The following is a 13,244-nucleotide window of genomic DNA, read 5'->3' on the forward strand; positions in this document are numbered from 1 at the left end:
GCGCGGGGGAGGCTGGGGAGCGATGGGCTGGGGGCCTGAGGGGGACCGAGGGAGATGAGGGAGCACGGGGGGCCCCAGTCTGAGGGCCCCGGGAAGCTTGAGCGGGGACAAAAGGCCTGGCAGGGAGGGCCCAGGTGCCCCCACAGAGCCCGGCAGCACAGCTCTGGGACCAGCCCTGCAGGAGCCTCCCGCTGTCCGAGCCGGAGTGCTTTCTGCGCGCCTGCGGGCACTGCTTGGTGCCCTCCTGGCACCGTCCCTGGCCAGAGCCGTGCGCTGTGAGGCTGGGTGCTCTGCCTCCCTGGGTCGCCAACGGAAAACCCAGGGCTACGGAGCTGGGAGTGCTGCTCAGGAGAGGCAGCCCGGAGCACGGGGGCGCGGGGCCCTCAGAGGCTGGGCCCCCTCCTCGGGGGTAGACAGGCCCCGTCTCGCCTACCTCAGAGGCTGCCGGCGGGGTCGGGTCTCACAGAACAATGGCTGGTGCCCGCCGGGACCCCCCTCCCGCCCCGCCCCGCCCCACCCCGGGTACCTGGGTGCAGTATCCGTGAGCTCCAATCAGACAGTTGGTGGGCAGGTCGAAGTCCTTGCGCACTCTGAAACACACAAGGCAGAGTCGTGACTGGAGGCGCTTCGCGGGCCCAGCTCCGCCCGTCTGCCCCCGGGTGCCCCCCGTGGCGCCACATTTAGTCAGAAGACACTGACCACGGGGCGTTCGGCCTCCGTCCCCTCAGGGCAGGGGCTGAGGGAGAGTCTTCTGTGGGGGAGTCGGGGCGTGATCTCCTGGGGCACCTCGGGACCCCCATTGCCCCACCTGACCGGGCCAGCCCCTGGCACAGCCACAGCTGGCAAGGAGGGGGCACCAGACCAGCTCCCTCACAAGGCACTTGTGCCAGCAGCGCGCCATTCCCAAACATGGAGACCTTTCCCAGTGCCTCCGAGGCAGGAAAGTCCCGGAGAGAGGGGGCGGGGGCTTTCTCAGGGCTCAGCACTCGGCCCACCTGCGCACGATGATCCCCACAGGAAAGCCATCGTTCAGGAGGCAGCACCTTTAAGCCGTGTCTCCCCACTCCCCAGGGGAAGGGGGAAGACCCACAGCTCCGGAACAGGCCGGAGCCACAGGCCGACTTCCTAACCAGGGTCTTCAGACCCCTTAGGATGCTAGCACCGCCCCCCCCCCAAGGCTGGCCCTCTGCTCTATCATAAGTACTGGTTTGTGAGGCCAGACCAGCCCCAGGCAAAGTTCGGGGCGAGCCCAGACCCCCAGAGGGCCCGTGGGAGTCGGCGCAGGACGCCCGGGAGGGTCAGGGACAGAGGGCCCGTGGGGGTTGGGGCAGGACCCCCAGGAGGGGCTGGGACAGAGGGCCCGTGGGGGTTGGCGCAGGACCCCTGGGAGGGGCCGGGGCAGGCGCGCTCTGGAGGTCACCTGCATCCCAGAACCAGCTTCTCAAGAGAAGACAATGAGCTCCGGGTCCCCCGATAACCATCTCTGGATCCCTGCCACCCAGGGACCTCCGGGGGCCCGGCCTGTTAGGCCTGGGATCAATCCAATGACTTTAAAGGCTGCGTCAGCTCAGCCCCGTGGGGCAAACAGAAAAGGACAATGGCAGGAAACGGGACTGACATGGCCAGGTGCTAACGCGCCGGGAACGGCGCAGCCGGTCTCCTGTCTCCAAACACAAACATCTGGCCTTCGCGTTAGTGCAGCAGCCAGAGGCCAAACAAAGGCAGTGCCGCAAACCGGACCCGGCGACTCTGACCCACGGCGGTCAGACCCCGCCCCCTCGGCCTGGGCCAGTCTCCTGCCCCGAGTCCTCCTCACCAGGGTCACCCGATGCCCACAGGGGCTCCTAGCAGCCAGGGGTGGGGGGGCATCCTCTGGACAGGTCTGGAGAAGGGTCAAACTACGGCCGGTGACAAGGGCTTAAAGGAGCCCAGTCCGCCCCCAAGTCCTTCTACCTCCTGCATTTTCTTTCCCTTCTAAACACCCCCAGAAAACGCTGCTGTCACACGTGGCAGGCGAGGGGGAGGAGGAGGAGGAGGGCACTGGCACCGGGGAGGCCTGAGGACTGGGCTCAAGGACCAGCAGGTCTGAGAAAACTAAAATTTTTAAAGAAATCAAGGAAAAGAGAGATTTCCTCTCAGGGGCTAAGAAGTCTGTCCAACTGGCCACGCGGCCTGAGGCCGGCTCCCTGAGGAGCCAGATGCAGCACCCGGTGCCCCTGCCCGCGGGTTCATTATATTCCCATGCCTCGTGTGGAAGCCGGGGACGGGGCCTGCCCGCATTGGGGCTCGGCCTTCTCCGGGGGGAGGAGATGAAAGTTTCAGAAATGCTCCCTCAGAGGGTGACCCCGAGAGCCTCAGGACAAAGGGGTCGCCCCGCTCCCTGCCCGCAGACGGGCTGCCGGCTCTTGCCCCCACGCCCCTCGCCAAGTGGGCTATCGGGGCTCGGCGTGTGAACAAAGGGACCCCAGGGAGGGGAAACAAGGGGCTCCTCTGCTGCAGGTGGAGCTGCCCGTGTTCTGGGGTTGTCGCCGGGGGGCGAAAGCTGGGGTCGGAGGCCCAGCCCATCACTCCCCTGGCTCGAGGGTCTGTGCAGACGTGGGAGTCGGGAGGTGACTGACCCCCCCAAACGTAACCAGAACCTGAGGAGGTGAGACCTGTTCTGCTGGGCCCAAGGCAGGGCCATGAGCAGAGACAAAAGCGGCATTTTGAGCAGGAGGAAGTTCTTGGCCATGAGTCATCCTGGCATGGAAGGGGCTGGAAGGGGCTGCTTGGGGGGCTCCGCTGCCCCAAGGCTGGACGCTGTTCTGGGGGCAGGGGTTTGGGTGAGGAAGAGATGGGGTCGGTCACTGAGGAAAGCTCCGGCTCTGGGACAGCACACGTGGGGGTGGGGAGCTGCTTTTACCGAGGGGCCTGAACAAGGGGCCTGAACAAGGGGCCCACGAGTCCAGGACCCCCTCCACTGCCCAATCAGGTCACTTCTCCGGCCCCTCGTTCTCAAGGTGCTGCCCCCCATGCCCCGCTCAGAGCCCCCATGCGAGCCGCCGCCAGCCCCTCCTCTCCAGCCCCACCTCCCCTCAGGGCGGCTGCTGGCGCTCTTCCCCACTGCCGGCCAGCGGCCCTCCTCCGTCGCACCCAGGGAGCAGCGGCCGTCGTCCCCAGCATCTGCTCCCGGCAGCACAAGCACAGCCAAGCCCCACAGACCGAGCTCCTGAGCCTGCCTGGCAGGGACAGGGCCGGGCCTTCTGGTGGTCCCGGGCAAAGAGGCCTGGGGGGGGTCTAGATGGGCCCTGGCTGAAGGACGGACAGACGGCTCTCGGGCCCTGGGACGCTGCAGGGAGGGCCTTCGTCTGTCCTGCCTTCAGTTAGCATCAGGGACAGGGTCGGGCACAGGGAGGTGCCAGGGAGTGCCCGGGGCAAAAGGGCACAGGCTGAATGAGGGCCCGCAGGGAGGAGAGTGTGGCAGTGAGTCCCAAAGCATCTCTGGGCCAAGAAGTCCCAAGGCCCAGCTCGGGTCCCTGCCTCGGATGCTCATGGAGCACCCCCTCTACCCCCACAAAACGATGTCAGCCCAGCCCCTGGCAGCGGGGAGAGGAGGGGGCAGGAAGCTGAGGGAGCTGGTGGCGGGGGTGACCAGGAAAGGGGCCCACACAGACCCCGACTAATGGCATGGGGCCAGCCTCCCTCCCCATCTCCCCGGCCCCTTGGCTGCACCTGGCAGGCCCAGAGGAGCCAAGCGCCAGGAAGAGTGGGTTGGAGCGCCAAGCCCTGTCTCGACACTGCCCTGGCCCCCTCCCCAACTCCCCCGCCGGCCTCCTCCCCGACCCCCTCCCCGACCCTCCCGCCGGCCCCAGGGACCCGAGGACGAGCAGCGCGCATCCCCCGCCCGGACGCCGCGCCACTTTATTATTTTTAACCGGCCGGAGCTTTTGGATGTTGCAGAGCAGGTGAGTGATGAGGGAAGAACGACTGAGAGGTTCCCGGCTGGTCGAGAAGAGGAGGAAGCAAGTCTGGGGAAGAGGAAGTGGGCCCTGGGTGGAGTGAGTGCCCATTGTTTGTGGCAGCCCCCGAGCGACCCCCCTCAATCCTCTGCGCTCCCTGATGGGAAGGCCCGGGGCCAAAGGTTAAGGCTGCAGTTAATGAAGGAATTTCTGCTCCCCTCAAACGGAATCAAACCCGCCCCCAGTGGCCGAGGGAGCCGGGCTCGGTCTGGGCGATGTCCTCGGAGCCCGGGCCGACCCCCCCCCCCCATGGCCGGGGCAGCCCCACGACCAGGGACCCGGCCCCGCTGGCAGAGGCAGGTTCTCACCCTGGCGAGACCCGGGCCGGAGCCAGAAGCACACGCAAAAAACAGGGACAGGAAGGCTGGCGCCCAAGCCCTGCCCGGCCAAGCCCCCCGGGCTCCCTCACTCTCCGGGACACGGCGAGGGCTGTAGTCTCAGAGCGGGGCCGAGCTCTCAGTGGGCCACACACTCCCTGCACAACCCAGGGCCGGTCGCTCACTTCCAAAGCCGGGCCTCGGCTTCCTCCCTGGGAGGCCAGACTCCCGGGGCCCCCAGGGAGGGGTCTGGGGCCCAGGCCCTGCCAGCTGCGGGGCTCTGGCTCTCCCCATTTCTGACTGAGCTCGGGAGACAGGACCCAACACATTCGTCGCCTATCCCCGGCCCATCCAACCTCCGCGAATAATAAGGCGAGGGGTAACTGGGCTTCCCCGTGCCAGGAACTCGGCTGGGAAGGAAGGGCATGAGCACCTACTCAGCGCCTGCCCGGAGCCCCCTGCTGAGTGCTTTGCACCCACCCCGGGAGGTGGGCGCCGCCATCATCCCCTCTTACAGATGAGGCAAGGAGGACAACAGAGGCCAAGGCTTGCCCAGGGTCACGGGGCTGGCAAAGTGTGAAGCGGGATTTGAACTCGGGTTGACCGGAGGATTCCGGAGCAGGAGAGAGCTCAGGTCTCGTGGGGCCTCCCTCGGGCTCGGGCCCCCAGGGGCGCGGCCTCCGTCCCCGTGCCCGAGCCTGACCGATGGCCCAGAGCGGGAGATACTTACAGATCGGTGGACCTGGATAAGATGGCAGACAGGGTCAGGAGGATGCAGCCAGAGGGACCGGCCTGAAACTGAGCAGGAGACAAAAATCAGCCGGGGGAGAGAAGGGCGCTCGCCCCCCCAGCTCCCAGCCCGGGACCTCGAGACAAATCCCGATTTCCATCCGGGACGGCCCCATGGCTCGAGGACTGAGCCGCCGACGCCAGATGCATCCTGGGACATCCCGGTGGGGAGGACCGAGTCTCTCACCCGGGCCCGAGAGCCCAAGCGGGAGCGGCCGGACGAGGGCTCTCCCTCACAAGCTGCTCCCCTGGCGCTTCTATCTGGGGTCTTGGAGATGCCCGGACGAGGGACGGGAAACTGCCCCCCGTTCCGCGGCTCTGGCACTTTGCTAAAAAAAGTGCTCCTGAGGCAGCTCCTATCCAATATGGTGCTGCCGAGACGGGGAGGGTGCGGGGGGGAAGCCCGGGCACTGCCAATCACCCGCTCGGCTGGAAGCCGCCAGCCAGGTTGGAACAAGCCCAAGGCGGTGCCAGAACAAAGAGAAAGGCCCTCCTTGCCCCGGAGCCTGCAGAAACCAGCCCCGAGAGGGAGATCAGAAGAGATCTGCTCCCCCGGGGCAGAAGGGCTAACTGTATCTGGTTTGCTCCAAGAGAGCTCTGCCCGGGCGTGCCAAAGGGTGTCACATCCCGGTCGGTGCCCAAGAGAGGGCATTCTAGTCAGGCACAGAAGTCTAGAAAGCAGAGCTCTGGGCTCCACGGTCCTGGAAAAGAAACTGAAGCCCAAGGGCCCAGGCAGCGTGCATCTCTGCTAACCCACCGGGCAAGGGCCCCGAAGGAGAAAGGCTGACCTGGGTCATGAGCAGCTAGCTTAACAGAAAGGTAAACTGAGTCTGGCCTGCAGCGAGCGATGTCCAAGCCCCTCCACACCCCCCTGCTCAGAGCTGGGCCCCTCACTCGTTTCTTCTCTGCTGCCCACAAAGTCAAGCCTGATGTCACCTGTGGAAGCCCAGCATCCTCCTACCCCTGCCCAATTCCAAGCATTAGGCCCTCGTCCTCCCTCTCACCACCACCTCCTCTGGTACTTTCCCTTGTGTCCAGATGATTCCCCCACATGTAAGTAGTCTCTCCCCTGGCGGGCTTCCCTAACACAACAAGGCAAAAACCCAACCTTTCTTATCCCCCAAAGAAACCCTGCCTCCTCCTGGTCCCCTGGGGTCTCCCTCAACATCCTGCTCCCCTCCAAATCCCCTCAGCAGCCAGGCCTTTCCCCTCCCCGTCTCCTGGGGGCCGCCCCCTCTCCCTCCCAGGCCTTGCTCTCCTGGGCCCTCACCTGGCTCAGAGCCCCTCCAAGGGACTGCCCCCCATCCCCGCCTCTCCTCTGCCCAGCTGCCAGGCTGAGCCCTACCTGCGCCCTGCCCCCCAGCCCTGATGAGGAGCCCATAAGCCCCTAGTTGCTGTATTCGTCTCCTCCTCCAGTGGAAGGTGGGGGGCTGGGGGCACAAACACAAGCCCCCCCCCCCATGGGGACGGACTACCTGTCCTTGGTGCAGGGAATTACGGCCCAAGGAAGCCTCTGATAAAGGCTCTTTAATTTGTTCACATGAGGAAATCTGTATGGAAACCAGGGTCATTTTGGAGGGAGCTCGGGGCAAGGCTTCATGGGAGAGGCGGGAGCTTGGCTGAGTTTGGAAAGTCTAAGCTACAAGGGGAGACGGCGGGCGGGCAAAGCTCAGGCTGGGAGAAGGTCACCTGGGGAAAGAGCAGGGCAGGGAACAGGGCTAGGAAGGTGGGCCGGATCTCGGAAGTGATTCCCAAGCAAGGCAACAGCCTCACGCCGACGTGCCCAGAGGGTCCCCATCGGGGCCTCCTGCACTTCTATTTACTCCCCAAGTTCACCTGGCTCTGGTCACGTGGCTGGGATGCTGCCGGGGCGCTCCCAGGCCTAGGGCCTGTTCTAAGGGGGTCCCCGCTGCCCTCCAAGTTCTCTGTGTGGGAGATCCTGGGGGAGACATCTCCCTCCTCCCACACTGGCTCCCCAATTCTGTGGAGACAGTGCTTGGGTCTTAGTGTCTGTCTGAGAGAAAGAAGCCAGGCCTTCCTCCACCATCGCATGAGCCGAGCTCATCCCTGCTCAGGCCTAAGCGCCCCCTCCCCAGGGCTTGGCCCCTGCACAAGCCGCCCGCCGAGGGCCCTCTCTGACGGCTCCGGCCTGGAGACCCCACTCGAGGCGGCCTGTGCCCGTCCTGCCGGGAGCGAGCGTCAGAGGAAGGGGCTGGTCGGCGTAGCTGGGAAACCGAGCCCTGGGTCCGAGTCTGAATTACAAACAAAGCGCTAACGAACCAAACCCGGTCGTACCTGATGAATGTTATGTTGAAGAAAAACGACCAGATCTTCGTACTTGGTCACCTTGTTCAGCGTGAGCTGAAAGAGAAGAGTTTTTACTTGCCCCGTCCGTCACTACGGCCCAGTGTCACCCTTAGAACTGCCCGGAAGGCCTACCGTCTCCAGGACGCCGTCCGCTTTGTATTTTCCCGCTGGGCTGAAATGCTGCATCCCCGAAGCCCTGCAGAGGAGAAGCAGACACGGAGCTTTTGCTTCGGCCGCGGTAAACCGCACACGTAATCAAATGGGGACAGATAAAATAACTCGGTGACAGGGAGCAGCCGGGGGCGGCTGGGCTCTTGTGGGCTCACCCAGTCGGCCGGTGATAACGGGTAACAGGGAAAGACCAAAGGAGAAACAAAATGGCCTTTCCCCAACAGAATCGATCAATAAATGGACATTTATTAGGCACCTACTAGTGTTAGCCCTGTACTAAGCACTGAGGATACAAAAAAAGGCAAAAGGCGGTCCCTGCCCTCACGGAGAGACCACATGCAAACAGATCTACACAAAGTAACCCTACACAGGATAAATAACAGAGAATTAATACGGAGAGAAGATCCTGGAACCCATAGGGGTTGGGAAAGGTTTCCTGGAGAAGAAGAGGAGATTTAGCTGAGACATGAAGAAAGCCTGGGAGGTCATCGCCATTAGCGGTTTTGGAGAAAGTCGTTTGGGTGGAATGACACAGCTGGAAGTCAGAGTGTAGAGAGTTAAAAAGACAAGGAGAGGAAGGGCAAGTGCCCGTAGTAGGGGCCTTCTTAAGGACTGAAGCCACAAAAGGCAGGAGCCGTCCAAGAGATGGAGCAATGGGGGGAGGGGGGGAACTGATGTCTGTGGGCCGGAGGAAAGCAACCAGCAGACAGGGAGATAAATCACAGAAGGGGAGATAGAATGGGAAAGGAAAAATCCATTTCTCCCTATGAGTCAGGGTGAAGGAGGAGGTGGTTGGCAGAGATACCATGGGAGGCAGAGCCCTCTGTGAATGGCTTCAATTTTATAGTTCAAGTACGAGGCAAGGTTCTAGTTGAGAGGCTGGGGAAAATCAAAAGCTTTGGAGAGCCCGAGGCAGGGTGAGTTAACTAAGGATCACAGGGGGAGTCCAGCAGAGATTGGGTAACAGGCGTTTGTTCTGGACTTAATCAGCAGCTTCGTGATTTTCTCCACCTTTTTTTCAGCAGCACCAGGGCAAGAGTTCAGTCAGAAAAGAACAGGGTGAACCAAGACTGATGATTGACAGGGCAAGGTGAGCAATATGAAATGGGCAGCAGGGATTTAAGAGAGAGTAAGGTAAAGCTGAAGTGACTTATTAGGAGTCAAGATGGGGAAGGGACTGGGCAGGGAAGGGACCGGTCACTATGAGGCCAAAACCAGGGGTCAGAGAGTGGGCGCCAATAAGCAAGCTGGGGGTTCCAGAATGCAGAACCTCCTCTCCCCCATAAGTACAGGACTTCATCAGCTCATGCTGAACTATGGCTGCAGCTGGGGAGTCCGCGGCTCCAGGTCTCTCCCTCCTCCAGGCCATCTCCCATTCACCCACTAAAGTAATCTCCCTAAAGCGCAGGTCTGATGGTGTTACCCCCACTACTCAATCAGCTCCACTGGATCCCTCTGGCCCAAAGAATCAAATACAAAATGTACTGCCATTCACAGCCCCTCCTTATACCTTGCCCCCCTCCATACTCTTTGGTTCAGTGACACTGGCCAAGACTCTCCAGCTCTCAGAGCTGGGCATTCTCCCTCTCCTGTCAAAACCACTGAGCTCCCAGACTTCCTTTAAGTACCAGAAGAAGCCTTTCCTCAATGAATTATTTCCTATTTATCCTGTTTAGAACTTGCTTATTTGCCTGTATGTTGTCTCTCCCATTAGACTGTAAGCCCTTTAGAACAGGGACTGTCTTCTGCCTCTTTTTGTATCACCAAATTAGCACAAAGCAGGTACTAAATAAAAGCTAAATGAATTGGAAGTGAAACAATAAAAGGTGATATTAGAAATAATGACAATACCAATATGACATACTAAAATTTATCAGATATAGCCAAAGATGTATGCAGAGGCAAATTTAGATCTTGGAATGGGTGTAGAAATATAAAAAAAGACAAATTATTTGAGTGTGAAGTTAAAGAAAATTAGGAAGTTAGTAGACAGAAATTAAACAACAAAAAAGTAATCTGTTTAAAACCAAAAAAAGTATTTTAAAAGTGGAACAGAATCATTTTAATGACAAAGTTGCTAAGCAATTCCATTAAAGTTTTTTTTCATTTTATTAAAAAAAAACAGGAAAAAGGAATCCAAATTAAGTTTAATAGCAATATGGCTAACTTAGTGATTAGAAAGAAGTCCACCTTACTAGAGAACATCAAAACAATGAGAAATTGGTCAAAGGGAGGAAAAAAACTAAAATACAGAAAGTGAAAGAAATCTCTAACAAAAGGAAAAACACAGACAAAAGGGGAAATGAGCATTTGGAAAAACAACAGAGAGGAAATGAGCAGTGAAAAGCTTATTATACAACGGCAGTTGGAGAATGCCAGGAACAAACTCCAAAAGAGAATAATTCATTAACTGTAGCTATAATCCTAAGAAGAGTAGGAGCTTAAAAAATATTTCCTCAGTAACTTACAAAGAGAATGCAATGGTCACAAAAACCCATTGTTTTTGTGAGTAGTTGGGAGATCAAATAAAATAAATGAAGGAAGAAATAAGGAGTGAAATTAGAGTTCAAAAGGAAATTCAAAGAGAGAGTTAAGGCTTAAAATAGATGCTAGAAGACATTCTGAAAGTCCATTACAACCAGAAGTCAAAGAGTGCTTCAGGTGTAATGTTTGGGCTAGCCTTCTGGAGGACCTCAAGACCAGCCTTGATCTTAGTGCAGCAGGAGGCAGGAGAGCCCCCAAGAACATGGTCAAAAATGAAATGTCTCATTTCCAGTCCTTCTTAGTCCATATATACCTTATTGTAATAATATCATTACAGCATACTGAATATGTGTGAACTAGAGAACTATTTATTTACATCACCATGCTGAGCACTAAGTATATATGGGAACTTGAGAACCATCATCTCCTCAATTCCATCGAGTTAACACCTTGTTAAGTATCCTTGTTTCAAGCATACTTCTCCAGAGTTCCAGCCCTCTACATGCAGGAATCCTAGATTTAATTCAACTTGAAACATGATTGCCAAGCACAAGAAATTCCAAGTCAAATAAATATTGTATTCATGCAGAAGAGACAAAACTGAACTGGAACAAGGAATTCCAGTCATAATCATGGTGGACAACAATGAAAAAATGAATGGAAAACCTGGAACATGATATGTAAGAAAGACTGAATTGAAAAATAAAGAAAAAGAATATTTACATAACTTATTAGAGGATTAATTTGACCTTACTGCAACATTAGGCATAACCCCATGAGGCAGTAACGGGATGGCAGGAGGAGGGATTTTGAAGAAAACTGGTGACTTTTAAGCACGTTCTAGAGAAAGCGAGAACTTAGTAGCCTCTAAAATACAAACACAGAAAAGAAAGCTAAGAAAGGCAGCCAAGTGTGCCTAGGCCAAAAGGGTTACAGAGTGAACTAGGTTTTTGCTCCGGAAGGGGAATAAGACCTAGATTTTTTCTTGGTATGGTCCCTGTAAAATCAGATCTAGTAAAAGGCCTTAAATATTATCTGCTCACTGTTTCTATCACTTTTTTTTCCTTTTTAGTCTATACGTAGGAGTGAATCTTTGCATCCTATTTCCTTATTGATTATTATTTTAATTGCATTACTATCTGTAAGTGAAGTGTTTAAAATGCTTTGCCTTTTAAATTTAAAACTTTTTTGTCCACATTAGAATGTGATTATTTTTCTTGAATATTCTGTGTGTACCTGGGCTGACTAATTGCTGTTCATCTTCCATTCTGAAGAGGATCAAAGACATCATGGCTCAAGTCTTGACTTGCCATGAATTGGATAGAAGTGGGGCAGAGCTGTGTGAAGCTGTCTGCCTCCCTCTCACTTCCTGAATCCAGTGACAAAAGTTAGTATGGCTGGGGACGAGGTGCATGACTGCAGCATCTTGGATGTCTGACTAAGCTCCAAGAAGCCAAGCCCCCGCTTCAGCTGCCACTGTGGCCGTTAGGAACAAATTGTTCTCATCCGTCCATTCCACAGGCAAGTCTTCACACGCTTGGGGCAGTCCCCCGGATTCAATGTGAGAGCATGTGATGTTTGGGGAGGACCGGCTGCTCTAGGATCCATCTTGGGTGTCCATCTGCCATCCGGCTTTAACCTGTGTCTCTAAGAGGCCATGGCAGGAGCAGCAGCCCCAGTAACCCCAGTAAACCATTTGAACACATGGGTTAAACCAGGATAACTGATGGGTGGCTGACACTTTAGTTAGAGAATATAGGCCTCTATAGAACAGTTAGGAGGGGCTTTTTCTAAGAGTGGAGTGAGACACTTGCTGGAAAGGGAAGGAGGAATCAGAAGAGGTAATACCTGAAGTGAATCTTGAAGGAAACTAGGAACTGAGAAAGTGAATGAAATCAGGAGCAGAGAGTTTCCAACCATGAAAGATGTCTAGTGCAAAAGCCAAGAGACAAGAGATGGAGTGTTTTATTGGTTTTTTTTCTATCTAACATTTTGTTCTTCAGTTACATGTAAAAGCAATTTTTAATATTTGTTTTTTAAATTTTTGAGTTTCGGATTCTCTTTCTTCCTCTGTTTTCAGCCCCATTAAAAAGGCAAACAATTTGATAGAGGTCATACATGCACAGTCACGCAAAACAAGTAAGACATCATCTAACTATTGCTGTTACTTTGTACACAGTACATTTCACTTTGAATCAAATCATTAAAGTCTTTCCAGGTTTTTCTGAGAGCATCCTGCCCATCATTTTTGTAGCACCACAGTGTTCCACAGTTGATGGGCATCCCCTCAATTTCCAATTCTTTGCCCCTAGAAAATATTTTTGTACATGAAGGTCCTTTTCCTTTTTAAAAAATCTCTCAGATACAGACCTGGTGCTAGGTCAAGGGTATGTATGTTTTATAGCCCTTTGGGCATAGTTCCAAACTGCACTACAGAATAATTCAATCAGTTCACAACTCCACCAACAATACATTATTGTCTCATTTTCCCACATGCTCTCCAACATTTGTCATTTTAATAAAATAGGTTTGAGTTAGTTGCTCGGAATTATTTTAATTTGCAGTGAGTTTGGGCATTTTTTCATATGGCAATAAGAGTTTTAATTCATCTGAAAACTGTCTATATCTTTTAATCATTTGTCAATTGGGGAATGGATCAATTAACTACATTTTTGGTGAGGCATTTGAGATTAAATGACTTGCTCAGGGTCGCAGTGTTGAGTAGTATTAAATGTCTGAGGTAAGATTTGAACTTAGGTTCTCCTGACCTCAGGGCCAATGCTCTATCCACTGTGCCATTCGGCTACCCCAGTTCTTATTTTTTAAGAGGTAATTTACCCCATTCTCCTTCTTCCTCCCCCCCCATTCTTTTCACATCCTCTTATTTTTTATTAGGTATCATCTCATATTCAACTCGTACTTATACCCCCTGTCTAGATATGCTCCTTTTAACTACCTTACACATGAGTTACGACAATCATCTTCCCCTGTAGGAATGTTTAACTTTATTAAATCCCTTATGGTTTCCTTTTATATGCTTTTCTAGAATTCTGTATTTTTGAAAGTCAAATTTTCTATTCAGCTTTGGTTTTTTCATCAAGAATGCTTCAAAGTCCTTCACTTAATTTCCATTTTCTAGCTCCTTTATCCTTTGGAATATCGTATTCTAAGCCTTCTG

At 54.9% G+C, this 13,244-nt stretch overlaps 1 protein-coding gene across 3 annotated transcripts in view; it reads right to left on the bottom strand.

Annotated features, from left to right (window-relative positions):
* The window catches only part of MINDY4 (MINDY lysine 48 deubiquitinase 4), a 97,247-nt gene that overhangs the window by 16,909 nt on the left and 67,094 nt on the right, over positions 1-13,244 (bottom strand). For all 3 annotated transcript variants that reach the window (XM_031951628.1, XM_031951621.1, XM_031951633.1), the window contains 4 exons: positions 7,544-7,607; positions 7,400-7,465; positions 5,046-5,113; positions 527-590 (listed from right to left, as the gene is read on the bottom strand). In XM_031951628.1, the coding sequence (XP_031807488.1) occupies positions 527-590; positions 5,046-5,113; positions 7,400-7,465; positions 7,544-7,607 (262 nt within the window). The remainder of the gene's footprint in view (positions 1-526; positions 591-5,045; positions 5,114-7,399; positions 7,466-7,543; positions 7,608-13,244) is intronic.

The sequence above is a fragment of the Sarcophilus harrisii genome, chromosome 1, assembly GCF_902635505.1.
Source record: "Sarcophilus harrisii chromosome 1, mSarHar1.11, whole genome shotgun sequence".
NCBI classification, from domain to species: domain Eukaryota; kingdom Metazoa; phylum Chordata; class Mammalia; order Dasyuromorphia; family Dasyuridae; genus Sarcophilus; species Sarcophilus harrisii.